Source organism: Ruditapes philippinarum, unplaced genomic scaffold, assembly GCF_026571515.1.
Source record: "Ruditapes philippinarum isolate M1 unplaced genomic scaffold, ASM2657151v2 ctg2325_1_1_1_1, whole genome shotgun sequence".
Taxonomy (NCBI): Eukaryota; Metazoa; Mollusca; class Bivalvia; order Venerida; family Veneridae; genus Ruditapes; species Ruditapes philippinarum.
In genome coordinates, this window is record NW_026862367.1 from 181405 (window position 1) to 207099 (window position 25695).

Below are 25695 nucleotides of genomic sequence, written 5' to 3' on the forward strand. Positions count from 1 at the left end.
TGGCATCTCGGGTTTCCCCTACAAAACTTTTCTTGGCCTTATGATCTCGACTATTTTCTGTAGGGAAAACCTCGATGATATTTTCACATAACAGTCACGTCGCTATACTATAACTATAACTTAAAGAAGGTTTGGATTTTAATTTCTTTTCTGACCCAATTACCATATAAGTGTTTTTATGTCACCGCAGCATCTGTGTTTGTATGTTTGTATGTGTGTTATATAGATTATATAGTGAACTTAAGAAATTTTCTTGTAAACAAACACTTGTCCAAATTCAACCAAACTTGGCAGGATTGATACTTGGGAAAAGAGCTTTTAAAATTTTTAAAGAATTTCATTCCATGCAGAAATCTGGTTGCCACGGCAACCAAAAGGAATTATAAGAATAAATTTAAAAAATCTTCTTGTAAAGACCCACAAGGCCTAGTGCACAGATATTTTGCATAAGGCATTGTCTGGTAGATCTCTACCAAGATTGTTCAAATTATAGCCCTGGGGTTAAATTGGCCACGCCGGGGGGTTATTGATTTTAAGTATGTACTTAGATCTACTTGTCTGAAGGTACAAGGCTAAGAGCTTTGATATTTGCTTTATAATATCATATATAGTTGCTATTTTATTTATACTTTATAGACTGAAACTTTTCATATTCGAAAGGAACATACCATGGATGGTCCAGTGCTGGGAGTCACATTGCACTAGTGATGACATTAATTGGTTTCACTTTTTTTACAGCTTTTGTATTTTTACAAATGTCTCACATTTACAAGGAACACACCTAAGGTGGTCCTTTCTGTTTGGATGGAGTTTGGGGTCGCTGGGTTCAAGGTATGTTTTGCATTTTCATGCATATATATTTGATAAAGTTGAACATTTTTTGTGTGAAACACATGTATATCGATTTTCATGTGACAGGTTTGCAAAGATCATAATTCTTTTCAGATAAAAACTAAAAGGAAAACAAATAACTTAAGGCAATATTTGATTTAGCGGTAATCGATATCAATTTTTTGTTTTATTTATTATCGTTTCGAGACGTTTTGACCTACAAGTTTGATAATAAAAAAAAATGTTATAGTAAATCATACCACACAGAGCTATTCCTATTGAGTTTTTCAAACTTTTCAGAAAAAAATCAAATTTTCTACAAATACTGCAATTCTTGCTAAGGTCAAAGACAATACATATTACCTTTATCTTAAAACATATAAAAATATATCTAAATAATGTTATATCTTAAATTTTATATATATATGATAAAGTTGAATATTTTTAAATTTTCAACTTCATCACAAGTCATAGCAATGACTTGCCAACTTATATGTTCACAATTACAAACGCCATGACTCTGTGAAGTTATATAACTGTGTGTTTATTTGGCAATTTCCGTCCTGATCTAAGGGAATTGGTAATTTTTTTTTAATATTGTTACTGACAAGAATCTGAGGCGGGGGCATTTGTGTTTAACAAACACGTTCTTGTTTATAACTATCTCTTTTCAAGCATCCATTTTAATGTCTTTTTAGGGCAATTTATCAAAACTTCGGACATGAATGAAGATGTCTGGAGTATTATCTGCAGTTGTTAATTTACAACGCTATCTCTATTTGGTTGTGAGCAGGCTTTTTCTAATTGAAAAACTGATAAGAGTAGAAGGGCTGATCTAAAGTTATGTATCTGTTTTATTATGCATTACAACAAAATACATGTTCATAAGAAAGAAATACCAATATACGAATTTGCAGAAAGTTTATCCCAGGACTACAACTGCATTTTAAACAGCTGAATTTTTAAAGTTTTAAAATCAATTGAGGTATAAATAACACGTTTTCATATGCCCAAAAATATCATGTTTTTATGTACAATTACATATCTCAGATATTTTGCATGAAGCATTGCTATGTTGATATCTACTAAAGTTGTATAAATCATGCTTTTCGGGTTAGTATAGACACTGCCCCAGGAGTCCGTTCGATAAGAAAATATGTTCATGTTTGTATTCTTATATATAGTTACAAGCCCGATATTAGTTATTTGCCACGAATCGCTAAAATGTACCTAATAGAACCCTGCAGTAGTTACAAAAACATCTCACTGATATTAAAAGATTGCTGTGCCTAGATTTACATATACATAGATTTATTTAGTATACATTCTTTTTCACCAACCTATAACGTACAGAACAGAGATATTTAGTATGTATCATCACTTTGCTGGCTTTATAAAAGTTGATTTATCACTGTTGTACAAGGTTGATGTCTCTGTCAGTTTTGATGTTATAGTTGCAAAAATGAAAATTATTCGTAAGTATAGCATTTTTATTTTTGATTATTTTAGGCATAAAATGTTGTGCTTTTGAGTTTCTGCTATATTATTTGTACGTTTCTTTGAATTTCTATCAATTAGAAACCAATATAATTGAAGTTCTTAGTCAATATATATAATCAATGGAAATTGCATGGAGGTACATTATCACCACTTTGTGCTTCAGATTAACTTTTGACGGCGAGACTGGTGATATGTCCGGAGTCCGAACTCGATAACGAAAGCTGCATTAATTTTTAATGCCTTAACCTCATTAGGTACATAGGTACATTTATACATACAGTTAACGTAAAGATCTTGGAACTGACCTAACATGGACAAACAACATCTTTACAAGTTCGTATCTTCCATTGCATATAATACATATACAAGTTTGCAAACTTACAGATAACAATCTTACCTGAGACAAGACAAATGTTTATACAACTGAAACGTAAAACTCGAATATAGTAAATAGAGTTTAAGCAATATTTAAAAGCGGGAACCTTCAATTTAAAGATTAAGAGGCATGTTATTTTCTGGCCACGGATACCGTTAAGAATACTATACATACGCGTTCGAATTTTCAAAAGTATATTAACACTTAACATGTCTGGAATTTTGGCAACGAACGCCCTCCACATGCCCATGTCGTGCTTTTTTATTTTGGTATTGAAATCTCTTAAATCACAAGTAGACTGCGCAAAATTTAAAACTAAACAAATAAAGCAGGTAAAATGCTACCTCCTGACTTTTGAATCAAGCTTATCAATGACGGGTTATTAGCATAATAGACATACGCAGTTTAATGCAGAATGTGAAATACAATTAGGGTTTCCCCTAAGCACTTTAGATTTTAAAGAAAACCGAAATAACAGTAACTTATGACAATAAAGTCATAAAAATAGATCAATTTTGTCATTTTTTTTCTTACTTAAATGTGTTGATTTCTTCAAAATAAACAAAGATAAGAAAAGATACAGTTACTTACCATATGGTATGAATTATACGAATTACACAATAAATCAAATTAGAACTTTTGTACCTTTAAATTTAAATCTTAATGTAAATTATCTTTTAAAACAATTGCATTTATTTGTTAAATTAAACATATTGATTTTGATGTCTCAAAACATCAAGTTCCGGATTTAAACTGACGAGATCCTCAATAACAATTGTTTGATTGACTGGGGGGGGGGGGGGCTTTTGTCCTTCCTGTATTTTTGATTGGGGGGGGGGGCTTTTGTCATATGTGTAAATTTCATGGGGGGCTTTTGTCCACCTTGTCATTTTTAGATGGGGGGCTTTCGTTCGTGGGGCTTTTGTCCGTATCCCAACTTGACCAGTAATAAGATACGCAGTTTCCCAAATAAACTTCGCGCATTTCTTTATTCACATGAGACATATTCAGTACAAAAAATCATAATTTCAATAAATGTCTGCAATAAAAAGAAAATACCTAAAGATGAGCTTAGCAGATATTTAATCGAATTTAAAAGAAATGTCATAAAACCGAGTGCCTAAGATAAAAGTATAAGCTCATTAATTTTGAAATCATTATTCAGTATAAGAATGGTTTATAAAATATATCTTACCTTCTCCCATTGTCAGCATGTCCCTTTCCGTCGGAATGTGTGAATAAATCTACCTCAATGTAAATCAATAAGCCATCGATCTGAGATAATCATCCTACGTCACTGATAACAGTCCTGTTCTAAAAATAGCCACAGTCTAAGGTAGTATACCCCTAATGCATTTACTCCACTTTAAAGAGTATACGTCCTCGGCTATTATCTGTAGTCCTTATCCGAAGACTGACGGAAAGGGCCGAAAAGTTGCGATTGCTAGAACAACTGTCAACTACAATGAAACTGAGGGGCGAAGGTTCAAACCACAAAGGGGTAACTTTTTTTCTTCTTTTTTTATGCCCCCGGGCATTTAGTAATTGAACCGTTATTTCCATTTTATCACTTTGAAAATAGGGCCTTGAAAGGTTAACCTATTCCGGCAAGTTGGATTTTTATCTTAAATGTGATAGAGTTGATTTTTTTAACTTCATCACAAGTCAAAGCAAATGACTTGCCAACTTTTATTTTTCAAAATTACATAACTCTGTCAAGTAACATAACTGTGTGTTTACATTTTTTCTTTTACTATTTTCCGTCCTTATCTGAGTGAATTGGTTAATATTTTTTTTTTAATATTTTTACTGACAGGAATCTGAGTTGGGGACATTTGTGTTTAACAAACACGTTCTTGTTTCTTTTTAACATTATTTATGTGTCTCTCACACCCCTTGTGGAAAGAAAAAGTGTTTGATTTTTATTATATAATTATTGTAGGTAGTAGTTGGCTAAATAATGCCAAATTTAATAGCAAATATGCTACAAGATGTTTTCAAAGTCTAACTAGAACGGGTTTTGGTCACAAAAACATATGTCTCCCAAAACAAGGTATGGTATTGTGAATTTTGGTCAAAATCACGACAGCAGTTTGACCTTTGAAGGCCGGACAATATTTTTCTATATATATATAGCTCTGACGGCTATTTTGTGCAGCAAAGCAGAACATGCCGGTGATATTCACAACTAGGAAATGTACTGATGATACATACATAAGAAGAAATAATTTGTAACTTATAAGGAATTCAGAGAAAACAAATAATATTGAATAATATGCCCACAAAGTCAAATGGCACAGGGGATAGGATATTTGAGGAAGGGGGAGTATATTAAAGAAATAAAACTAGGGACAAAGGGAAGGATACTTACCGTAGACGAAAAACAACAAGGGACACAAACAAAAGTGTTCCCAAAACAGCAAAGACATACATTTGAGGAACACAGAGGGGCGCCGCCTTGGAACGGTAGGCAGCATAAGTATTGCTGGAAAGTTTAAACCGGTTAATGGTCACCAAACCTCACTCTTAGCCCCATAATGTTGCTTTAAACGAGACAGTGTAAATAAAATGAATCCCCGTTAAGTGAAATCCTAACAATTGTTATGGTTACATATGCAAACGGTAAAATAAGTAAAACATCGAAATGCTTATGTAGAAACATATAAAAGTAAACCCAATGACCATAACAAAAGTACTCAATATCTTAAAGAAAGACAGAGCAACGAGAAGATCACCTACAAGGGCCCGACGAAGCAAGGCAGAAGACGAACATTTAGGCAATCAGTCCCATAGAGTTTCCCATTTGGTCCGTCAGATGTAATCAAAAGAGGAAAGCGTAGTGTCCAACTGTAAAAGGGTTGAACCACTAAGCGTGCGGTATGTCTTAAAATATAAGGGTCATGTAACCCCTTTTAATACAACGTTTAATATTCTAGTAAAGACAACAGAAACAATACAATGACCCAAGACCTTACGAAGTTTGTAAATAACATCCCCGTAAAAATCAGGCTGGTTAATCCCTTGTCGCAAAAGTGTTTTAAATCACTATTGAATTTTGAAATTAAATCAAAGTTACGATTGTAAAATATTGTAAAATGTTTATGTTATTTATAATAGCGGTAGCCCTGTTTGAGTAACTTGCTAGCAATGAAAATATTTCTCTCGTTAAAATCATTTACGTTGTTGCAAGCTCTAGCAAATCTTATTAACTGACATATATTAACCCTGTAAGATGTTGCATGCGGTACATCTCCATCCAAATGTGGATAATTTACTATACCAAAATCAAAGTCATCTCTTTTATCATAGATTTCCGTGTGAATAGAATTGTTTTGATAGTAATATGAAGATCCAAAATGATGTACTTAAATTTCAAGAATTCGTTTTATTAAGTTGTAGCACAGGAACTTGAAATTCTATCAATATTAATGATAATATCCAAAATATACCCCCTATACAGTTATTTATACTGTATATGGGGGTATATTTTGGATATTATCATTAATATTGATAGAATTTCTAGTTCCTGTGGTTGTAGCTCAGTAGTACCGGTTTAAATGTTAGACACCATTTGATAAAAATTAGAGTTATCTAAATTAAAAATGTCATCAAGGTATATGGAAGTGTCATTAAATGCTTATATATTATCTTGTTGTGTATTTTCAGAGAGACTCAACATCAAGTCTCTTTCGTGGCAATATAAAACCAAATCGGTGCCCAATAAGTACCCATAGGAATTCCTATGCTTTGTTTAAGTAGGGTATAACCAAACCTGACGACTTCAAACCACTTGCCCCTCACCGCTGTGGGTTCGAATCCCGACAGGGACTTTGGTTTTTTCCATGTGAGGAAGCTATCCAGCAAGCTTACGGAACGTCGGTGGTTCTACTCAGGTGCCCGTTTGTGCCAGAAATAATGCACGGAGGGGCACCTGAGGTCTTCCTCCACTAGTAAAGCTGGAACGTCGCCATGTCGGTGTGACGTAAAACCCAATCAAACAAAAAGAAACCTGACATAAATGTTGTCTAAAAGAAAAGAGAGTGCTCTACCAACTCCGCCACAGGTCCACAAAGTATACTGTTTTACAATACAGTTTGTAAAGAATGCTTTTTGAGAGTTGCATGCAAGAAATGTAACTTTTTCCCGTACAAAGGTTTTGTGAATAAGGGAAATTAGTTTATCGTTAATTAAATTATGTGGCAGTGTAATTTAAAGGATAGAAAAATAGTATGTACTGACAGTTGAAGCTTTTAAATTTATCTAAAATTTCACCAGAATTCTTAATAGACCAAAATAGATGTTTGCCTGTGTTTTCGTATACTTTATTACAATATCTAATTACATGTGTTGCAACGGCAGTCGAACAGTCAATTAAGATGTCAATAAAATAGAAAGATTACTTGTTGTGCTAGATGTAGAATTAGCAATGAATCTGGCCTCGTAAGTCTTTTTATGTAATTTAGGAATCCAAGATATTATAGGAAGTTTTAGTTCTTTTTCATCCATTCGGACTTTAAGACTGGAAATATTAGTGACATGATTGTTAACAATGTCTTTTTCAGAAGCAGTAGTTTTAGAATACGCATTAGTACTATTAAGTTCATTATGCAAAACGTTATCGTAATATAAATCCGTGATGTAATGGATACGTCATACCATAATAATATTATTAGCCGTCTTGTCCGCTGACACCAAAACAAATTTTGAGTGAAAAGCTAGAATATCCTTTTACAGATGTCTAAAAGTAAGTCTCGGTTTAGGTGGAAGAAGATGTTCATTTCCACGATAAAAATTAATACGTGAATCAATAATTTTGAAAATGTTACGTTTCCATGTAGCTAGAGCATTACTATCAGCATTTTCACGGCAACACCATTTAATTGAAAAATCCTCTATTATTTCGGCAATCTGACTACGACAAGCATTAAAATCATTTTATGAAGGAACTCTGTATTTAGGTCCTTTCAGGAATAATTTCTGCAATAATATTAAAATTACCAGTGATAATATATATATGGCAAAAATCTGAATTACAGAATTTAGAAGTATTGCAGTGTTAAGTAACAACATTCAGATTGATGCAGTATTACTTGACTTTTCCAAAGCATTTGACAAGGTCCCACATGAAAGGGTGCTCACCAAATTAGACCACTACGGCGTAAGAGGTAACCTACTCCATTGGATCCGGAGTTTTTTGTCTGGACGAACACAACAAGTACTGGTAGAGGGCCATTTCTCACCAACCGCACCCGTTACATCAGGAGTGCCCCAAGGAACAGTCCTCGGTCCACTGCTCTTCCTGGCTTATATCAATGACCTGCCATCCAGAGTGAGATCCAAGGCCAGATTGTTCGCGGACGACTGCCTTCTTTATAGGACCATAGCTACAGAGGCCGACACCATGCAACTCCAAACAGACCTTGACAACCTTCAACATTGGGAATCAGACTGGCTAATATGCACTTCAACCCAGACAAGTGTGAGGTTATCCATATCTCCACCAAACGAAATCAACGCATTGTCCCATACTACATTCATGGTAAAGAGCTGGCTGTTACAACCAAGGCCAAGTATCTAGGGGTCAACATCTCCAACAACCTATCATGGAACCATCACATCGATAGTGTCTGTAAGAAGGCAAACAACACCACTGCCTTCCTACGGAGGAACCTCTCGTCCTGCCCGAGTAACATCAAGGACAAATGCTTCAAGACTCTGGTCAGACCCCAGATAGAATATGCAACCACTGTCTGGGACCCCCACACCAAAAAGAACATAGACAAAATAGAAGCGGTGCAAAGAAGAGCAGCTAGGTTCGTAACTAACAACTACAATACATGTGCCACCAGAATTTTCACAGCAATGATTGGCAAATTAAAATGGAATAGCCTACAACAACGCAGGACCAGAGCCTACAGAGGACCACAATGATGTATCGTGTTGTTAACTCCCTAATTGCCATACAACTGCCTCCCCAATTCAGCCAATCAGGAGCAGCCACAAGGGGGCATCAACTCCGGTACAGGATCCCATTCTGTCGCACCACAGTGTACAAGGAATCATTCTTTCCATCCACAATCAGGATATGGAACCAGCTGCCTGAAGACATCATCATGGCCCAGTCCATGGAATCCTTTAAGTCTGGATTCCAGGGATACATCGTACCTTAAGGAAACAGGACATGTTTTATCAGTTTTTAAATTGCATATGTATACAGGCGTGGACTCCCCCTCACGCACACGCTTTTTAACATTGAAGTGAGAAAATTCCGCAGCAGCGGCCCTTCACTATACTGGAAGAAGAAGAAGTAATTAGAGTATAAGACTGAATATTTAAGTTAGGGACCACTTAATTGTAATTGAATATGATATTTGTAACAGGTTTTTTTTTATATTTATAGCAAATAATTGGTATCTCGGAGTTTTTGAAGTATAAAGGATTTGAATCAGTGATAGGTTTATCACGAAATATACTGAGTAAATGACAGGTTTATCACGCAATATACTGGGTAAATCGATGAAATCGATACCTTTATAAAGAAAGGTAACTTTTAGGAAATGCCTGTCGTGGTCAGAAGTGTTGTCGAATTGAGGGAGTATCAATTGTAATTACCATTCTGCCAAGGGAGGTAATCACCGTGAGGTCGTGTAGATCAGGATAGTTTATTATTAGAGTTACAAAAGTTACTTCCCTTTTTATATTTCACATAACAAAACGAAAGTAAATAAGAAAGAAGATGGACACACTCGTTCAGTTAGTTGGCGGATATAGGGAACGTGATAAATTAATACGATTATGTCAATATGTTGCACGATTTCTGGCCGGTACAGGCCAGACCAATATGGGTGCTAGATTCAGCATAATCGCCCAGGAGTTCGGGAAATGCCGTACTGTTCTGCGGTTATTTGATGACATACCAATGCTGGCCTATACATTGCACTATGGTCTAGGTAAAAAGGTCAGTATTTAGTACGTTCCAAAGTTTGAAGTTTAACAGAGTTTAATATGTAGTATGTTTTGCTGTAGATTTGACAGATTAGACATGTCCAACTCATTGAACTTGTGTTAAGTTACTGATAAAATAATTAATGATTTAAAGAGTGATTTGAGTCAATGATTCTCTGTGATCTAAAGTTTTTGTTTTGCCATTATTGGAAAGTCAATAATCTGACATACACTTTAAAACTTTAAAGAAATCAGAAAAGTTTGTATATATGATCTTAATGCCAAGGTCACAAATGACAAACAGCCGCTGGGCGATGTCTATTTCTCAAAAAAATCGAAAATTATATCGGATGGCAGCAACTGAAAATTTTGTGAAAATTTTGTCATCGGGTGGGCGCCGTCGAGTTTGATGTACTACTTAAAAGCTAACACCACCAGGACAATATTTTTTGGGGCCAGAGAGTTAAAAAGTCATCTAGAGGGGATTGTTGCCAGGTGGCGGCGCCCGGGCAATGTTATTTGGATTGCACAATTATTTTTATACAAAAACACCATCTGATTTTAAAGACATCTGTGCAGACATCACTGGGGCCCTTCCCAGACAGCACATGGCTGAATCCTGAATTCATCCTCCTACATTATGGGGTTAATACAACGCTTAAATTTTTCCGAATTTGTCTCATACATGCACTTTTCTCATTGCTTTCAAAATACATTTAATCACTAAGATAAATATAGTATAAACATATTATCAGATTAAATAAAATGACAAATCTATTCTCTGACTTAAAAGAGGTATGTAACCTATATTAATACACCTAAGCTTATACTCATACTTGAGATGAAAAGATGAAGTTTTAAAGTGAATTTCAGCACATGAAAGGGTGAGACTTTAGCATTTTATCATTTAAGAACTAGCTGATATATGTCAGCTGTCCTAGGTGAAAAAAAACACTGAAACCAAGCTAAAATGCATGGAAAGTAAATGATTAAGATCTTATTCCAGCCTAATGTATAGCTGAAAAGTTGCTTTTACAGTCAGAACATAACAAGAAACCATTACTACATAAGGTTATTATATTGTTTCAGTCCAATATAAAGATTTATTAGAGCTGTCATCAGTATTGTCAATCAAATAGAGGATATTTGTTTAGTTCAATGTAAGAACCGAACGAGCACTTAAAAATATATTTCACAAGTGGGGCAGCAACAAGTGAAATATGAACTTTTAGTGTTCTCTTACCTGCCAAACCTGCCCTTTCCATGACTATAACATGCTGTAAATAACAGGCAAAATGAGCCAGAACTGCTGTTGGATTAATGCAATAATTTCATTGCACGAAAACTAATAAGGGTTAAGCACTTTGGCGAAATTGGCAGGAAGTTTCCTTGTGACAGACCATGCCAGGCATGGTCTTTTCCACAGTTTTGCTTATCCTAAAGTCAAAGTAACCACTTTTTTACTGGTTATCTTGGCAGCTGGGGGGTGGGAGAGTCTGGGTTACAAATGTGTGGTAACTATGATGCATCAATCAACAAAATGACAAGTATGTTAATTCAGCATTTCTTCTGCCTGCTTTATATCTGTTATCTTTTTAAACAGCAAAGAATATCAATAAGAATTTTTGTACTTTCAGGAGTCTAACAGTGGAATACGCTTTCTGACATTATTGGGTAACTGTGCCAATCAGCTGTACTTCCCGTTAGAACATGTGTCATGGTGCGCCCAGAATAAGATCTGTAGCAAAGGGTCGCTGGAAGGGCCTTCGCTTTGGGGTCGTTTTAGGAATTGGCTTAGTGGGCGCCCCACACCCAAATCCTCGGTTGGTTGATGTGGGATACTTGTGTATTAGTTCCTTTTCTTTACTCAGTGACCTCCAATATCCTCTTTGTAAATGATTGTATTTTATAACACGAAAGTCCAGTATGATGTTATTTCATTTATTTCTTTATAGTCTATTGAAAGTTCTCAAATACAAAATAATCATATAGTCCACATATATATTTTCACAGCTAGCACCTGAATTTGCCTAAGTTAATTTTACTTATATATTTTCTAAGATAAGACTATAAGATGTTGTAACTCCAAAATACAAAATAAGACTTTTAGATGTTGAATGTTCCCCAAATCAAAATAAGACTAAATTTAAAATATAAAAATCAACAATATAAAATAATCAAGTGTGGCTTGTTTGATAAAAGATGATAAAAGACTAGGAAATTGAGAATGAAGCAATAAGGTATCAAAATCAAAAGGTGACAATATTTTCTTATTGACCACTATGACATGTTTATACTAGAGTTGTAAAATTTATCAGTTGAGATTCTAAAAGTATTTTTCATCAAAATAGTTATGCAACAAGAAATTCTTTTAATGATTGTTAAAATGTGAAAGTTAATTTTTGAATATTGAAATAATAAATGTTTTCATAATAAGTTCTTTAAAAGCATTTTGACTAGGAAATGCTATGTTACAGATCATTGATAACAAGTGGGCTACACGTTGTCTTGTATTATGGGCAGTATCACTCCTCACAGAAATAATAAAGTAAGATCTAAAATCTGTTTGTACACACTTAATGTGGAGGCCTATTAGTTAATGTTATATCTACAAATGTATGTCTTAAGCCAGGAACCATGGCAGTGCTGGCATAGTGGTTAATGTATCTAAGTCACTTCCAGGAACCAAAGTGGTTTGCACACCCATATTAGATGGGGAAATGCAACCGTTCCAGATAAATACTATTGATTTTTTAAAAAGTTTAACACTGTGACTTTTTGATTGCCTGAGTGCATTCACAAGCTATTTATAGACTTCATTTGCATGTTAAAATTTGCATACATACTTAAGTGTTACAGTGGAGTTTTACTTTGAAAACCATCATTTCTGAACAATATTTGAAAATACTGTTAAAAAGGTACATGAAACTAAAATAAATTCTGTGAACGCACTATGTTGGTTTTGTCATTGCGCGTCTCATATATTGATGAAATTTCCTTTTTAGAATGGTTAAACTACACTGTTATTAACATGTCTTGTTTTGCAGGGCCTTCATAAGAATAAATTTAAACAGGAATTCTCAGAAAAGATTGCTCAAAGAACAGCAGTTAGAAGCTCGCAATGAAAGGTATGATAATATGTTGATATATAGTTAATCTGGGTTCCCTCCCCTTACACTAATGCTTTTCGAAATAAATATAGGCAGGGAACCAGAGTAATATTCAGTTAGTCTGGGTTCCCTCCCCTTACAGTATTGTTTATCATAGTAAATATAAGCCGTATCATGACAAAACCAACATAATGGGTTTGCGACTAGCATGGATCCAGACCAGCCTGCAGTCTGATCAGGATCCATGCTGTTCACTTACAAACCCTATAACAAGTAGAAAAACTGATAGCGAACAGCATGGATCCTGATCAGACTGCTGGTCGCAAACGCATTATGTAGGTTTTGTCGTGACACGGCTCATATAGAGAGGGAACCATACTTATGGTTGCCTCCCCTTACACTAAGAAATGTTAACGGCTTGCCCCCTGACAGTGTTTGAACCCATAGGACCAGCGATCCTTATGTTACTAGTCTAATGTGTCAACCACTCAGCCATGCTGCTACTTATCTTTATCTTTAGTGTATTTGGCTTTTATTTCATGATGAAATTATGAAGGTATGGGATATTTGAATGAGTGTAGATTAGATACTAAATTTACTAAATGCCTTGAATGAAATCGTATTATGCAAGCCTCTATTTATCACACGTTCAAAAAGGGAACAGTTTCCAGTAAAAACAACAAAACAACTTAATCTTTCATTGACTTTAGTGTAACGCTAACATTAGAGCACTTTAATGCTTTGACTCTATGTTTGTATATATAACGCAAATGACGTCACATCAAAGTGTTATTACACAAGTGTAATGTCGTTTTTATTAAATGGCTTAAATAGGCTCCTACACTTTGGTGTATGTGATAAAAATACATAGCACATAAACCAAGGCACAGGAGTGTAATAAAGCCTTAATAAAAACGATGTTACACTCTCTAGTGTAATAACATTTAGATGTGACGTCATTTGCATTATATATAAACATAGCATTAAGCGGGCTAATATATGCATTACACTATAGGTGTGTCAATGAAAAATGACTCTTTTTTTTTTACAGTTTACCGTTCTAATTTTGTATATGTCATAAATAGAATATTATATTCATGTAGATTCAATACTAAATTGATTGAACTCGTTGAATGAAATAATATATTGATCGCCAACGGCTGGCATAAAATAATTTTATTCAACTCATTCAATAAATTTAGTATTAAATCTACACTCATTCATTATCCTCTATTTACATTTACTTTGTATCCTCTATTTATCATGGATTTAGTGACTGAATATTATAGCATTTAAATTTCATAATCTTTCACAATATGTCAGTATGACACTCAGATTTAAAGGCTTTTACCTGTACTTTCAGCGACTCATCTGAGATGACGACTAACATACGAAGTCAAATACGTGCCTTAGAAAGTCAGGAGAGAGACCATTACTGGGCTATAGTTGAAAATTGTGCCGATCTTTTCAATGCCATAAACTGGCTGCCGGCTGGATATCTTTGGGCAGGTAAATTCACATCCAGATTTTGTGGCGGCATGGGAACCATATCCTCAGCAATAAAACTGTACCGTATTCACAGTGCGAAATGGAATGTGTCATAATTGGGTACCAGACTGTTAAAGTTTTTATTATTTAATGAAAGATGCATAATGTATCCCCTTGTAGATGTAATAAATTCATGTTAAACATGGCCATTGTTTAGAATTTTGTTAAATTGTTAAAGCTGTATTAAGTTAAAGATTTAGTAATAAAACTTGTTTTGTTGTTACCAATGGCTCAAAAATGCCAATGGTAAACTAGAAAGAAATCTTTATCACTAGAAGTTATCGTTAAAATAATATTTAAATAGAATTTTTTTCCTGTTTTAAGCTTTACTGATATACATTTTATATGATAGGACTATCCTTGTTTGACAAAGTTGAGCCGCATTTTTATACAATTTTTTTATCAAGTTTGTTTTTGTACTACTGCATCTTTCACTTTACCCTTAGAGATATCACTTTTAAACATAGAAAACTGTTTCTTGTTCTCCACCATTTTTAGACAGGAATATATACATGTAACTGTAATATATGTCATGCACTTTGTTTTAATTATTCCCCCTTTTTCCCCTTTAAAACAGGGAGTTTTAATTCTGCTATTCAGGGAATGGTAGACAGTGTTTTACTATAGACAGTTCTCATTAGAAATCATGTTCCAAAATAAAATATATCTTGCTCATTCAATGCTGGTTATATATTATATGGCAGTGTCTCTTTTGATCTTGAAAATAAGACTTTTTTATGCTTCATGAAACTTTTACGTGATTATATATTACCTGGTTTGTCATTTAGTCCTTTTTATTCTGTCACAAATACAAAAATGTAAATCCACTGACCATTTATAAGCTTGTCTATTTTGAAGATTTAGTCAAGCTATTATGAATGTTGCAGCATTGTTAATGTCGTTGTTGATGGCGTGCAAAAACCTTACATGTAGCCCATTATTTTATCATTTTCAAAAATCTCAACATTTTTAGATGTTAGATAAAGGGGCATAATTCTTAAAGCTATATTTTTTGGATTATGTTATTATCATCTAAGCCACAAAGTTTTCAACCTCGACAGAAAGTCCTTGATAAAGAGGAGTTTAACCCCTCGAAACATTGGAGGTTGAACACTTTGTGGATTAGATAATTATTAATTAATCATTTCCAGAGTGATTTTTTTTTTTTTGGAGTTACATTGTATTCCCCCATTTTAACTTAGAATATTGGTTGGCAAAATTGAGTGTTAACATAGCATGCATTGCTCTTGTTGACTGATATTATGTATGAGGGTATCATTTACAAACCTGACATGTTTTTACTTCATTGTGCCTGGGCACATACATCTTTCATATTACTTTTTAGATTTATTTATTCATGTAATAAAAGTAATATTTGTTGTCAGTGTTTTATTATATACTTAAAAGGATATTTTTCAGTCACTTGAAAATCAAAAATTTTATATGTATTTCATTATAAGTCCTTTGACATGTGACACAGGGTTGAAAAAAAGGTGCAGCCTGACTGGAACTTAATTCAGGACCCTTATGGGCTTTGGAATACTGGTCCGCCGCTATCAAGTTGCTTAAACATCTTACATCTCCCTTATAAGTGAACTTTTCTGTATCTTGATATATAATATGGCTATGAAAACAGTTATTATAACAGGTAGGGGACTTTTGTATTGCTTGCAGTACTTTGATAATTATTGCTTGTTATGAAACTATTTTGCTTTGAAGTATGTATAGAATGGACTTTACTAGGCCATGCTCTTATGTGGCACAGATGTATAAAGTGTGATGCGTTCTTGGACTATTGAAAATCTATGAGAGCCAAAATACAAGCACAAGGGGAAGAAACTCTTATTATTATTCTTGTATTATATATTCTCATATAGTCTATGTCAGAAACATCTTTACTATTTTAAGTGACATTATGCTTATTTTTTTGTTGTCAAGTTAAGCTTTATTAGTTAAATTATGATATATTTCAAAAGATTGTCTGTAATAATTGTTATTGACCTAAAATTGATAGTAGAAAATGGTATTTAAGGATAAAATATTTTAACTTCCTGAAATACAAAAAGACTGCCCCAATCTATTCGTCAATTGAAGGTTGCAGGTACATTTTGAAATATATTTATAGAATTATCCACATGGGTTTTTGATTGTTTTTGTAACTAAAAATAATTTTGGTAAAATGTATTTTTTTATTTTTATTTTTTTCTTTGACCTGCACATTCGCTATTTACATGGGCATAATGTCACTTTAAGATATTAAAAATTTTCTGTCTGTATGGTTTTGGTTTTGAAACATGCCTTAAATTTAGCAAAATGTGAACATTTATGTATTAAACAGATATATTAGTGTTGTTTATGTAGTTTATACCTTGTGTAACATTTTTACGTTTGCTGTATTATTAACAAAGATTAAAACATAATTAAACTAAAATGGAGTCTTCTCGAACTTGACCATTACTAATGCCCTACAAGGAAACATGGTTGCTATAGTTACCCCAGTGGGGTGGACCTTGAGAAGCACTTCGTCACAAGGTCACATGATCTTACATAAGATGAATTGATTGCATTATACTATATTATGGTATGTGTCTTTGTTTGATTTTTATAGGAATATTATTAGTTTATGAAGATTTTAAGCCTGTTATATGACCCTTTATTATACTGCTTGTTTATTACACGTCGCTTTTCATTGGACTATTGTGACGTTTATATTATTTTGTATACACAGCTTCTGTCATTTTACCAAGAAATCTTTCTTTTTTTTTCTCTAAAAAGGAAGTTTGCTGTGTTATAAATGTGTTAATAATAAATGAAAATTAGTTAATAAATGAAGATTACAAACAGATTATATGACTGTATATAAAAGGTTCTTTTCAATATAACCTTAGCAAATTTATGCAACATACTGTTTATATAGGGCCATATAGCCTGCCAAAAATCTTTTTAAGTATTATTATGAATGGTTGTTTGTATATATAACCTAAACCAGGAAGCTTGGGTTATATTGCAAATAACTATTAAAATATGACCATATAACCTGTTAAGAATCCTTGTAAAAAATTTATTATATGACAAACTTCTGTTATTTAAAAAGCAATGAAATTTCTGCATAAATTGACAGAAGTTGTGTATAAAGTTTAAATAAATGTCTTAATTATCCAATGAAAAGGGACGTTACATATGTGAAGTATTATAAATATGTATAGGATGAATAGTATTATTGAAAGATGCTGAAAACGAAAGATACAGAAATATAAATGAATGTACGAAAGGGAAAAAAATCATTTAATTGTAAATGGTGGTGATATATAGCAAATATTTATATCAAAAGTTGTATTTTGACAAATACTAGTTTCAGGTGTAAAATATAATATATTTTCTGATACGCTCTTTCGGTATCTTTCAGTTCTTTTGGCATATGTACACATTTATAAACATATATAATTATGATATAACAATGTTCCTAATGTAACAGATGAGCCAATATATGTTGAAAGTTTATCCTTGTGTCATGTTTACTAATTTATATGTCACATTTTGTACTGGCATTTCTTCGTAATATACAGCATCTGAAACCTAAAAAAGCATATAATGTATGAATAAAATTGTACAACAATCATAATTGATAACTATTTTTTTTTTTTTTTTTTTTTTTTTTTTTAGAAAAAAAATCTTCTTTTTATAATCAGGGATATTTTATTCTCTATACCCACTTTTTCATATAATTTATCTTGACTTTATCTGGGAAGAAGATAAATATAAATCTATAATAAATATGATTTTATAGTAGTACAATTATTATAATATATCTACAAAATGCACTTTGATTTAAACCTTATTTAAAAATTGAGTAACAATAAATGGTCTAAGGGGAACAACTTACAAGTCTGTTTTACTATATTAAATGGAATGTTTTTAATTTTATATACATGTATTTTGAAGACCTTAATTGAAACGATATGTTAAGGGAGAGAATTGAACTTTTTTTTTAGAAATCGCTTTCCATTGTTAAAGGTCATGTTTTATATAGTAGCAATGAAACGTTACGATTCACAGCAGTTAATGTTCCAAGAGAGACAACTTTTTTGTTTGGTTTATTAGATACATATTTCTCTTCCTTGAGTGTAAACATATCTTAATTAGACAAAGATTGTATCTATGTCTCTGGTATAAGAGAGACAACAAGTGCATTATTACATTTTAGGGTACCTGTTTATCTCCCCTTATTTTTATATAGATAAGTACATTGTAGTAGAAAATTATAGTAGAGCTGTGATCATTTAAGGTAGTTTCTTCTCGTGCTGTAGAATAAATTGTCCGATTTCTGCGAAGCGGCCAGTCCCGTTTCTGCAGGCATGTTCGTTTGAAAGCTCTGGTGGATCCGGAAATGTAAAATGTATGGAGTATACGTCAGTTCGCCAATTAAACGGCTGCTCCTCCATAAAGTTTTTGAAGTCCTTATGGAATGTAGGGTGACATTTTAATCTGAAGCACATTACTTGTAAATGTTTTTCTATTTTAATGTACTGAGGATATTTTTCATATATTTTATACGGTAATTCTACGGCATTATATAAGAAGTCTTCAGATTTATAGTTGGCTAATGCATCCTGCCATCTTTTTATAAAAGTAGCTCCTGGTTTTGCCATTAAAACACCTAGATTTATCGTATTTGGAAAATTACCCTGTTGTATATGGTCAAAGTTTGCTATGACGTCATATCCTTTTTGTATGACGTCATCTGGATTTTTGAGCCACAGGACATCCCAGTCCATGTAAATGCCTCCATATCTCAGTAAACATTCGGCTCGAACTATGTCACTGCGGTGCTGAGTATATATGACTTTATGTCCATATATGCTAAAAGGTTTCTCCCGGTGTACAAGGATAACTCTTTCATCTTTCAATATTCTCTTATAGTAGCCTCCCTTTAGCTCACCATCCGTGTGTATATATACCTTCTCTGGATTTAAAATGAACAAAGTGCTGAGCATGCTAAGAAACATCATAAAATCCATTTCCTTTGAGCCAAACCAGACGTAATGGACTATTTTCGGAATGGTTCCCGGTAGAATTGATTTAGCTTCTTTCTTTTCACTTGAACTATAAAGAATTGTTCTAACCAATTTACCGAAATGTGTGTCTGATTCAAATTCATCCGCGGGGTTTAAAGGGGAACTTAAAACATAGCAAGGTGCATAACTACTGTTCGTTTCTTCATTTACAGTTGTACAGAACTGCGAGTTATTAGGAATTTCTTTATTTTTCACAAACGTTCGTATAAACTTCTTAAAATTGTCGTCATGATCTTTCCCCATTGCTATGGCAACGCGAGGATGTTCTGATGATTTGTACTCCGAGAATAAAACAGTCATATCATGTTTAAGGAATGAAACTACTTCCTGTGTTATGACGACATTTTCATCCACGTAAATGCCTGAAAATAATTGAAGAAATACCTTATAATAGCTACAAGGTAGAACATATGAGCAGTAGGCCATTGAAATTTTATGACATAAGTGGACTTAAAACCACTTGACCCTTGCCGCTGTGGGTTCGAATCCCAACAAGGACTTTGGATTCTTTCATGTAGGGAAGCTATCCATAACTGTCATATTTAACCACCATACATATATAACTATGACCAAGACCCAATTTGAAACATTATAAGCAAGGGGGCAACAATTTAACAATTTTACGCTATTCTAGAACCCCTTGCTCATAGTCTCAATAAGAACATTTTGAAAGACGCTGATTAAGTTAATCGGGAACATTTTATTTATCTCTTAGTCTTTATTTGTTCGTTGTTAATTTGTAAAGTAACAAATGACTAATTATTAACTCTCAATTTATGAGAAATCTCGTATTAGAAGAATTATCGGAAATGAGGCTCAAACTTACCACCCCTGTCATCAATGACCGCAAGGCCGAACCAAAACCCACAACCGTTATCGTCACCGTCCCAATTTGGTGGAATCATCTTCATTATAAAATTTGGAACAGTTTTCTTAATTTCGGTAAGCCAATCGTCATACTTGTCAGATTTTGGCGCCACCTTTTGGTGAAATTCTATGATATCCGGTCTCAGTATCTTCCAGACGCTCATTATACTGAGATAGTTCCGGAAGTCGAATATTTTGTCATCACACCACACGTAATGAACAGTATTTATGACCTTGTTTCTGCCCAGCTCACTTAATCCAGAATTTCGGAAACCAGCAAGTTCGTGTAAAACTATTTCCGCGTCAAAATTGTCTGATATTTTTATATCCGCTTTTACGTCCGTGTCAGGAATGGAAATAAGTCCTCCAAAGTAGCTAACAGCACTTAGACTGTCAAGTGCACAGAAAATGGCTATCTCATACACTAAAGTAAGGCACACTGCAACAAATATGGCACTCAAAATGTAAGCACGAAATGTGCATCTGCACCTTTTCCTAGATTTTCCCATTTCTAATACTTATACGTTTCTGAAAGAAGAAAAAATAGATAATTGAGTGATATAATAGAAAAAGTTATATACAACTGTTACAATCTTCTAAAAGAATGCCTTCTTTAAACAGCAAAATATCGGTTTTGTAGATTTTCTTAAGTATTGCACATTATTTGTCTTATTTGCAAGAAACAATCGAACAATTGACTGTAAATTATTAATCGTTCCGATATACAGGTAAGTTCTGAAATCGGAATATTACTATACTGTGATAAACCGTGGTGTTACATCGTAATTACTTTATCATTTAAAATTATTGCAAGTCTATAAATGATAATTCCATTGATATCGGATAGGCGTAAAATGCAAAAATTAGTAACAGTATATAAAGTTAAAAATGGTTTCCTTCTACAAAACCTAAAAAATTTTTTACCAATGTTAGTTTCAGAAACAACATATTATTCACTTAAGCTTGGGACAATAACAATTATATACAACCCCAGGTGTATCGAAACGTACGATAAGTCATTCATATACCGTCCGCTACAGAATAGCTGAGACACTGGTGTTCGCGAATCAATTTCAAATTAAGATTGTAAGAAAAGTTTAAAGCCCCTAAAGTACCTAAACATTTTTTTGGTTTGGTATATATCAGTCTAATATGCTAGATTAAGGTACATACTGACCTTTAAAAAATATTAAAAGAGAAAATTCGACGTGTAACTGTCGGTATTTTATGGAGAATGCTAAACACTGTGTATTTTGTTGTCCATTTTTTAAAACTTAAAGAGTCATACTCTGTGTAGAAACTAAAACTTTTAATCAACTCCACTGAGGTTTTTTGACACGATGGGACTGACAATATTTTTTCAAGATAAATGTACCATTTGATGTAGGCTTAGACCACTAATCTTAGTGAAACATTTCAGATTATTCGTACACTTCGTTTTTCCAGGATAATTATTCAATTGTAATAAAATGACCCAAAATGAAAAGCATTTAAACGCTTTTCACTCAAATCGGGCTAAGAAAAGCATAAAAATACGATTTTCAATTTATTTCAAAGTGTATTTCTTTAATAATATTTGTATATATTTCTGTTTAAAGTGCCCCAGCTCATTTATGTAAGAAATTCAAATGTTATATGTTTTTAGGCGTTTAAACCTCAGTGGAGTTCCTTTAACATCGATTTTTCCTGTCATTGTATCTTATTGTAAGCTTAGTAAGTGTGTTTACCCACTGTGAGAATCAAAATCCATGAGTGTTCTTACATGACGTCACTTTAAGAAGACGAACTTCCGTAAAAAAGACGGCATTAAAAACAGACTAGCACTTTTAAAAGCCGTTCTTTCCAAATTTTATTTATAATAAACACTAACATACACATAACATGTATATTTATCCAATGCGGGGTACAAGATCCGGGTAACGTCTTGCGTTATTTAACACGAGCATGTTCTGAAAACGAGGCTTCAAAAAGTTCCATGCTACAGGCGTCGGCCATTTTCAAATCACGTAACATATTTATCTTATTCTTAAGCTTTTGAATAATGAATAAGAAAACGATCGTAAATATTGAATAAGCTGACATTGATGGCTGAGTTATAAATTTGTAATGATCATATTTGACACTTGGTGCACGCTTAATTAATGGTGAATAATAAATGAAAACGAACATTTACTCTGGATGTAGAGTGTTGTGCAAAACAGTATGTTTGTGTTTTAAATCGATTGTTTTTCATGGAAAATTTCGCTCCTTCCCGTCAAACTTTGGTTAAGAAACTGAATATTAAGAATATGTTATTTCTATTTAATCTACTCAACAAAAATAGATGTTAATAAGTAATGATTTAATGAGTTTCCGAGTCCATCCCAAAGTGGCTAAGGTCGTTGACTTCAACCCACTTGCCCCTCACCGCTGTGGGTTCGAATCTCGAAATGGTATTTAAATTGTTTCATGTTAGGAAGCTCACCAAGTAGTTTACGGAACGTCGGTTCCCGTTCGTGTCTGAAATATTGCACGCGTAAGGGCACCTGAGGTCTGCCTAGAAAACCGCCATATGACCTATACTGGGTTGGTTCGACATAAATCTCAACCAAAAAGAAAAGTAAAAATAAGTAATATCATACTCTTGAAGAACACAGCTGTAATCATCCAGCCCAGTATCACAAATGTTATCATTAGTCACGAGATATATATTCCGAATGTTTTTTTCAGAACAAGCTCTTGCAGCAATCATTTGTCTATACGTATTGTTACTGTGCATCTATCCTACATAAAAACTGGACAGTTTCACATAAATTATAGCAGACTTAGAGATATGGCTGGTAAGATAAACTGATAACACTCTATATCAGAAATTACAGAGCTCACCCACCTGACGTATCTCGCACGGTTTTAAATCTCACTAACGTCCATTTATCCTAATTTTAAACTGATTAAAAAGTCTTAACAATGATCTATGTGCTCCACGTCTTAAAAACCTTTAAGCATTTTTAAAATGTTTCCATTCATTTTAGGCCAAACAATGAAATAAATGGGTTATGAACTCTTGTAGCGCGTGCATGGCTTCTTCTTGCAAAAAAAAAAGAATTCTACGTCATATTGTCACTTTTAAATACTAGAACATTTGTATACTATAATAGGATAAAATACAATTAAAGCAGCGTGACTCCATATTCATGCTTATTTCAATAGAGTATTTGAAAATGTATTCAAAAGTAAAATGTTGTCATGTGAACAAGCAAATGGCACTAATAGAATCCACATAGATTACCAGAGGTCAAAATATGCAAAATAGTCCATACGGAGTTAGTCACGCGTTGATAAATACTGCAAAATTAGGCATTAATCGCACATAGCTTGTAAATTATTACTTGCATCTTGATTATTTTTTTTAACTTTTTATAAAATCTAAGTACATGTTCTCTTGAAATATTTTGGCTCATCTGAAGGAATGCAGATTTAACTAGAGAAATATATAAGCCGCATCACGACAAAACCAACCAAGTGGGTTTGCGACCAGCATGGATCCAGACCAGCCTGCGCATCCGCGCTGCGCTGTTCGCTTACAAATTCCATAACAAGTAGAGAAACTGATAGCGAACAGCATGGATCCTGATCAGACTGCGCGGATTCGCAGGCTGGTCTGGATCCATGCTGGTCGCAAACCCATTATGTTGGTTTTGTCGTGACGCGGCTCATACATTTTAATTTTGAATGCATTTTTTTGTTTAATACTGCACGATAAGAAATATAAATGATAGGTATGTATATTATTCTTTGTGAAGGACTGATATCTGCATGTCTATCCATTCTAATTTACACAAAGACGTAAAGTTACTGAAACTTGTTCGGAACTACTTTTAATAAGTGGGTATTTTCCATGATATCTGCATTTATTACTACCGTTTCTTTTGTTAAAATGAATTGTAAATTAGTGGAGGTTTTAGTATTTTAAGCTTATTTCAAATGACCGTAAACATGAACAAATGGTTAATTTTAGTACCCTTTTTCGAAACTCAATTTTGACAATAGTTTTTCTAATCCGTCCTTAATTCTGTAAGTAAGTCGGTCAGTTATATCGACCAAGTTAATGCAAACAGTAAAAACACTAAAATACTTGTGATCAAGTTTTTTTCTATAAATACAGGATTTATTTTCATCGAGTGGTATGAAAATAAAATATTCAATAAACCGCGGTAGCCACGAGTGAAATATGATGATTTTCTTACCACAAAAGATGAAATAAATTCTGTATTTACATAAAAAAATCTTGAATTTTCTGTTTATTAATATACATTTTGCACTTTTTTGGACATTACAATTTAAAAAGACTTCCCCAAAATATTTGAGTATTGGCTGAATTTAGAAGAAAGTAGTCCGGCAAAACATCAGTGAAAATACGGAAAATATCTTTCATTGCAGTGAAAAATAAACTTTTTACAGTTTAAATACGCATTTTATTTCATCATTATTTCTCAATATTTCATTTATAAGTTTATCATTTAAAATATAATATTGCACGGTCTCTTTTGTTCTGACACTGCATGTGAATAATGTCTCTGCATAAATTTTGTTTAATGATTAAATAACTGCGGTGCAATACATGCAGATACCAGGAAGACAACTGAACGCTTTCCAAATATAGACCACTTTAAGATTCAGAATCCCCGATTCTGTTTATTAATGTAACCCCTTTATAAGTTTTAATTTCCTCTAAATTGTATTTCATAATGTCATTCAAATTAATATTTTCATTAAAAAAAATGACCCACCTGTTTAAAATCAATTATTTCAACTCCGCTCAACTCTACGTCCGGATCTACTTCCGGAATTCCGATAAGAATAGCTACTGTAAATTATCCATGAACAGAACTTAAATTATGTTTCTTACTAAGTATTTCTGGTTTATACACTTGAAGGAAATATTATCTTTAACAAATCATTCTTCTCTCGGCCCACGCATGCTGATTCAGAATAAAGAGCATAAGTTGATCGTTACATTTATGCATGTGTTTGTTTACATATAAAATCTTGAATTTCATGTAAAAAAAACCTCATGATTTTCTTGTACATACTAGACTGAACTGGACAGGGTTTCAAAAACAATTTCCACTGGTTCGAATACTTGTGAGCGTTATCCATGAAAATCATGAACACGTGTATTTATTTAATTAATTATTTATTTATTTATTTATTCATGCATCCATGCATTCCTTCTTTCCTTCCTTCCTTCCTTCCTTCTTTCATTCATTCATTCATTCATTCATTCATTCATTCATTCATTCATTCATTTATTTATTTATTTATTCATTTCTTCATTAATTCTTTCAATTATTAATTAATTCATTCACACATTCATTCATATTCATTCGTTCCTTCCTTTTCTTATTTTATTTATTTTTATTTATTTATTTATTTATTTAATTATTTATTCATTCATTAAATT

At 33.1% G+C, this 25695-nt stretch overlaps 3 protein-coding genes across 5 annotated transcripts in view; 1 reads left to right on the top strand and 2 right to left on the bottom strand.

Annotated features, from left to right (window-relative positions):
• The window catches only part of LOC132718833 (uncharacterized), a 36385-nt gene extending 32420 nt beyond the window's left edge, over positions 1–3965 (bottom strand). Inside the window, exon 1 of the mRNA XM_060702571.1 lies at positions 3903–3965. Coding sequence (XP_060558554.1) covers positions 3903–3921 — 19 coding nt within the window. The 5' untranslated portion in view covers positions 3922–3965. The remainder of the gene's footprint in view (positions 1–3902) is intronic.
• Positions 3966–9396: 5431 nt separating this feature from the next.
• On the top strand, positions 9397–17811 carry LOC132718836 (peroxisomal membrane protein 11C-like). The gene is made up of 5 exons (XM_060702575.1): positions 9397–9665; positions 11290–11475; positions 12130–12200; positions 12700–12780; positions 14126–17811. Exons 1-5 carry the CDS (start codon positions 9444–9446, stop codon positions 14364–14366), a joined length of 801 nt encoding a protein of 266 aa, XP_060558558.1. The 5' UTR covers positions 9397–9443; the 3' UTR covers positions 14367–17811.
• Positions 17812–18120: 309 nt separating this feature from the next.
• Positions 18121–25241, bottom strand: LOC132718834 (uncharacterized). Of its 3 annotated transcripts, none has more exons than XM_060702572.1 (3): positions 25022–25241; positions 20212–20780; positions 18121–19747 (listed from the first exon to the last, which is right to left on the bottom strand). In XM_060702572.1, the coding sequence occupies exons 2-3, from the start codon at positions 20759–20761 to the stop codon at positions 18591–18593; spliced, it is 1707 nt and encodes a 568-aa protein (XP_060558555.1). In that variant the 5' UTR covers positions 20762–20780; positions 25022–25241; the 3' UTR covers positions 18121–18590. The 3 variants fall into 3 exon arrangements, with proteins under 3 accessions (XP_060558555.1, XP_060558557.1, XP_060558556.1); XM_060702574.1 differs by lacking the exon at positions 25022–25241 and adding an exon at positions 23122–23202; XM_060702573.1 differs by lacking the exon at positions 25022–25241 and adding an exon at positions 22874–23077.
• Between the last annotated feature and the right edge of the window lie 454 nt (positions 25242–25695).

Excerpts from the sequence above, each read along its gene's own strand:
- LOC132718834 (XM_060702572.1), bottom strand. The coding sequence starts at position 20,761 with ATGGGAAAATCTAGGAAAAGGTGCAGATGCACATTTCGTGCTTACATT. Across the intron at positions 19,748-20,211 it reads GGTCATTGATGACAGGGGTG|GCATTTACGTGGATGAAAAT; the intron begins GTAAGTTTGAGC and ends AATTATTTTCAG.
- LOC132718836 (XM_060702575.1), top strand. The coding sequence starts at position 9,444 with ATGGACACACTCGTTCAGTTAGTTGGCGGATATAGGGAACGTGATAAA. Across the intron at positions 9,666-11,289 it reads ACTATGGTCTAGGTAAAAAG|GAGTCTAACAGTGGAATACG; the intron begins GTCAGTATTTAG and ends TTGTACTTTCAG. Across the intron at positions 11,476-12,129 it reads GCCCCACACCCAAATCCTCG|ATCATTGATAACAAGTGGGC; the intron begins GTTGGTTGATGT and ends GCTATGTTACAG.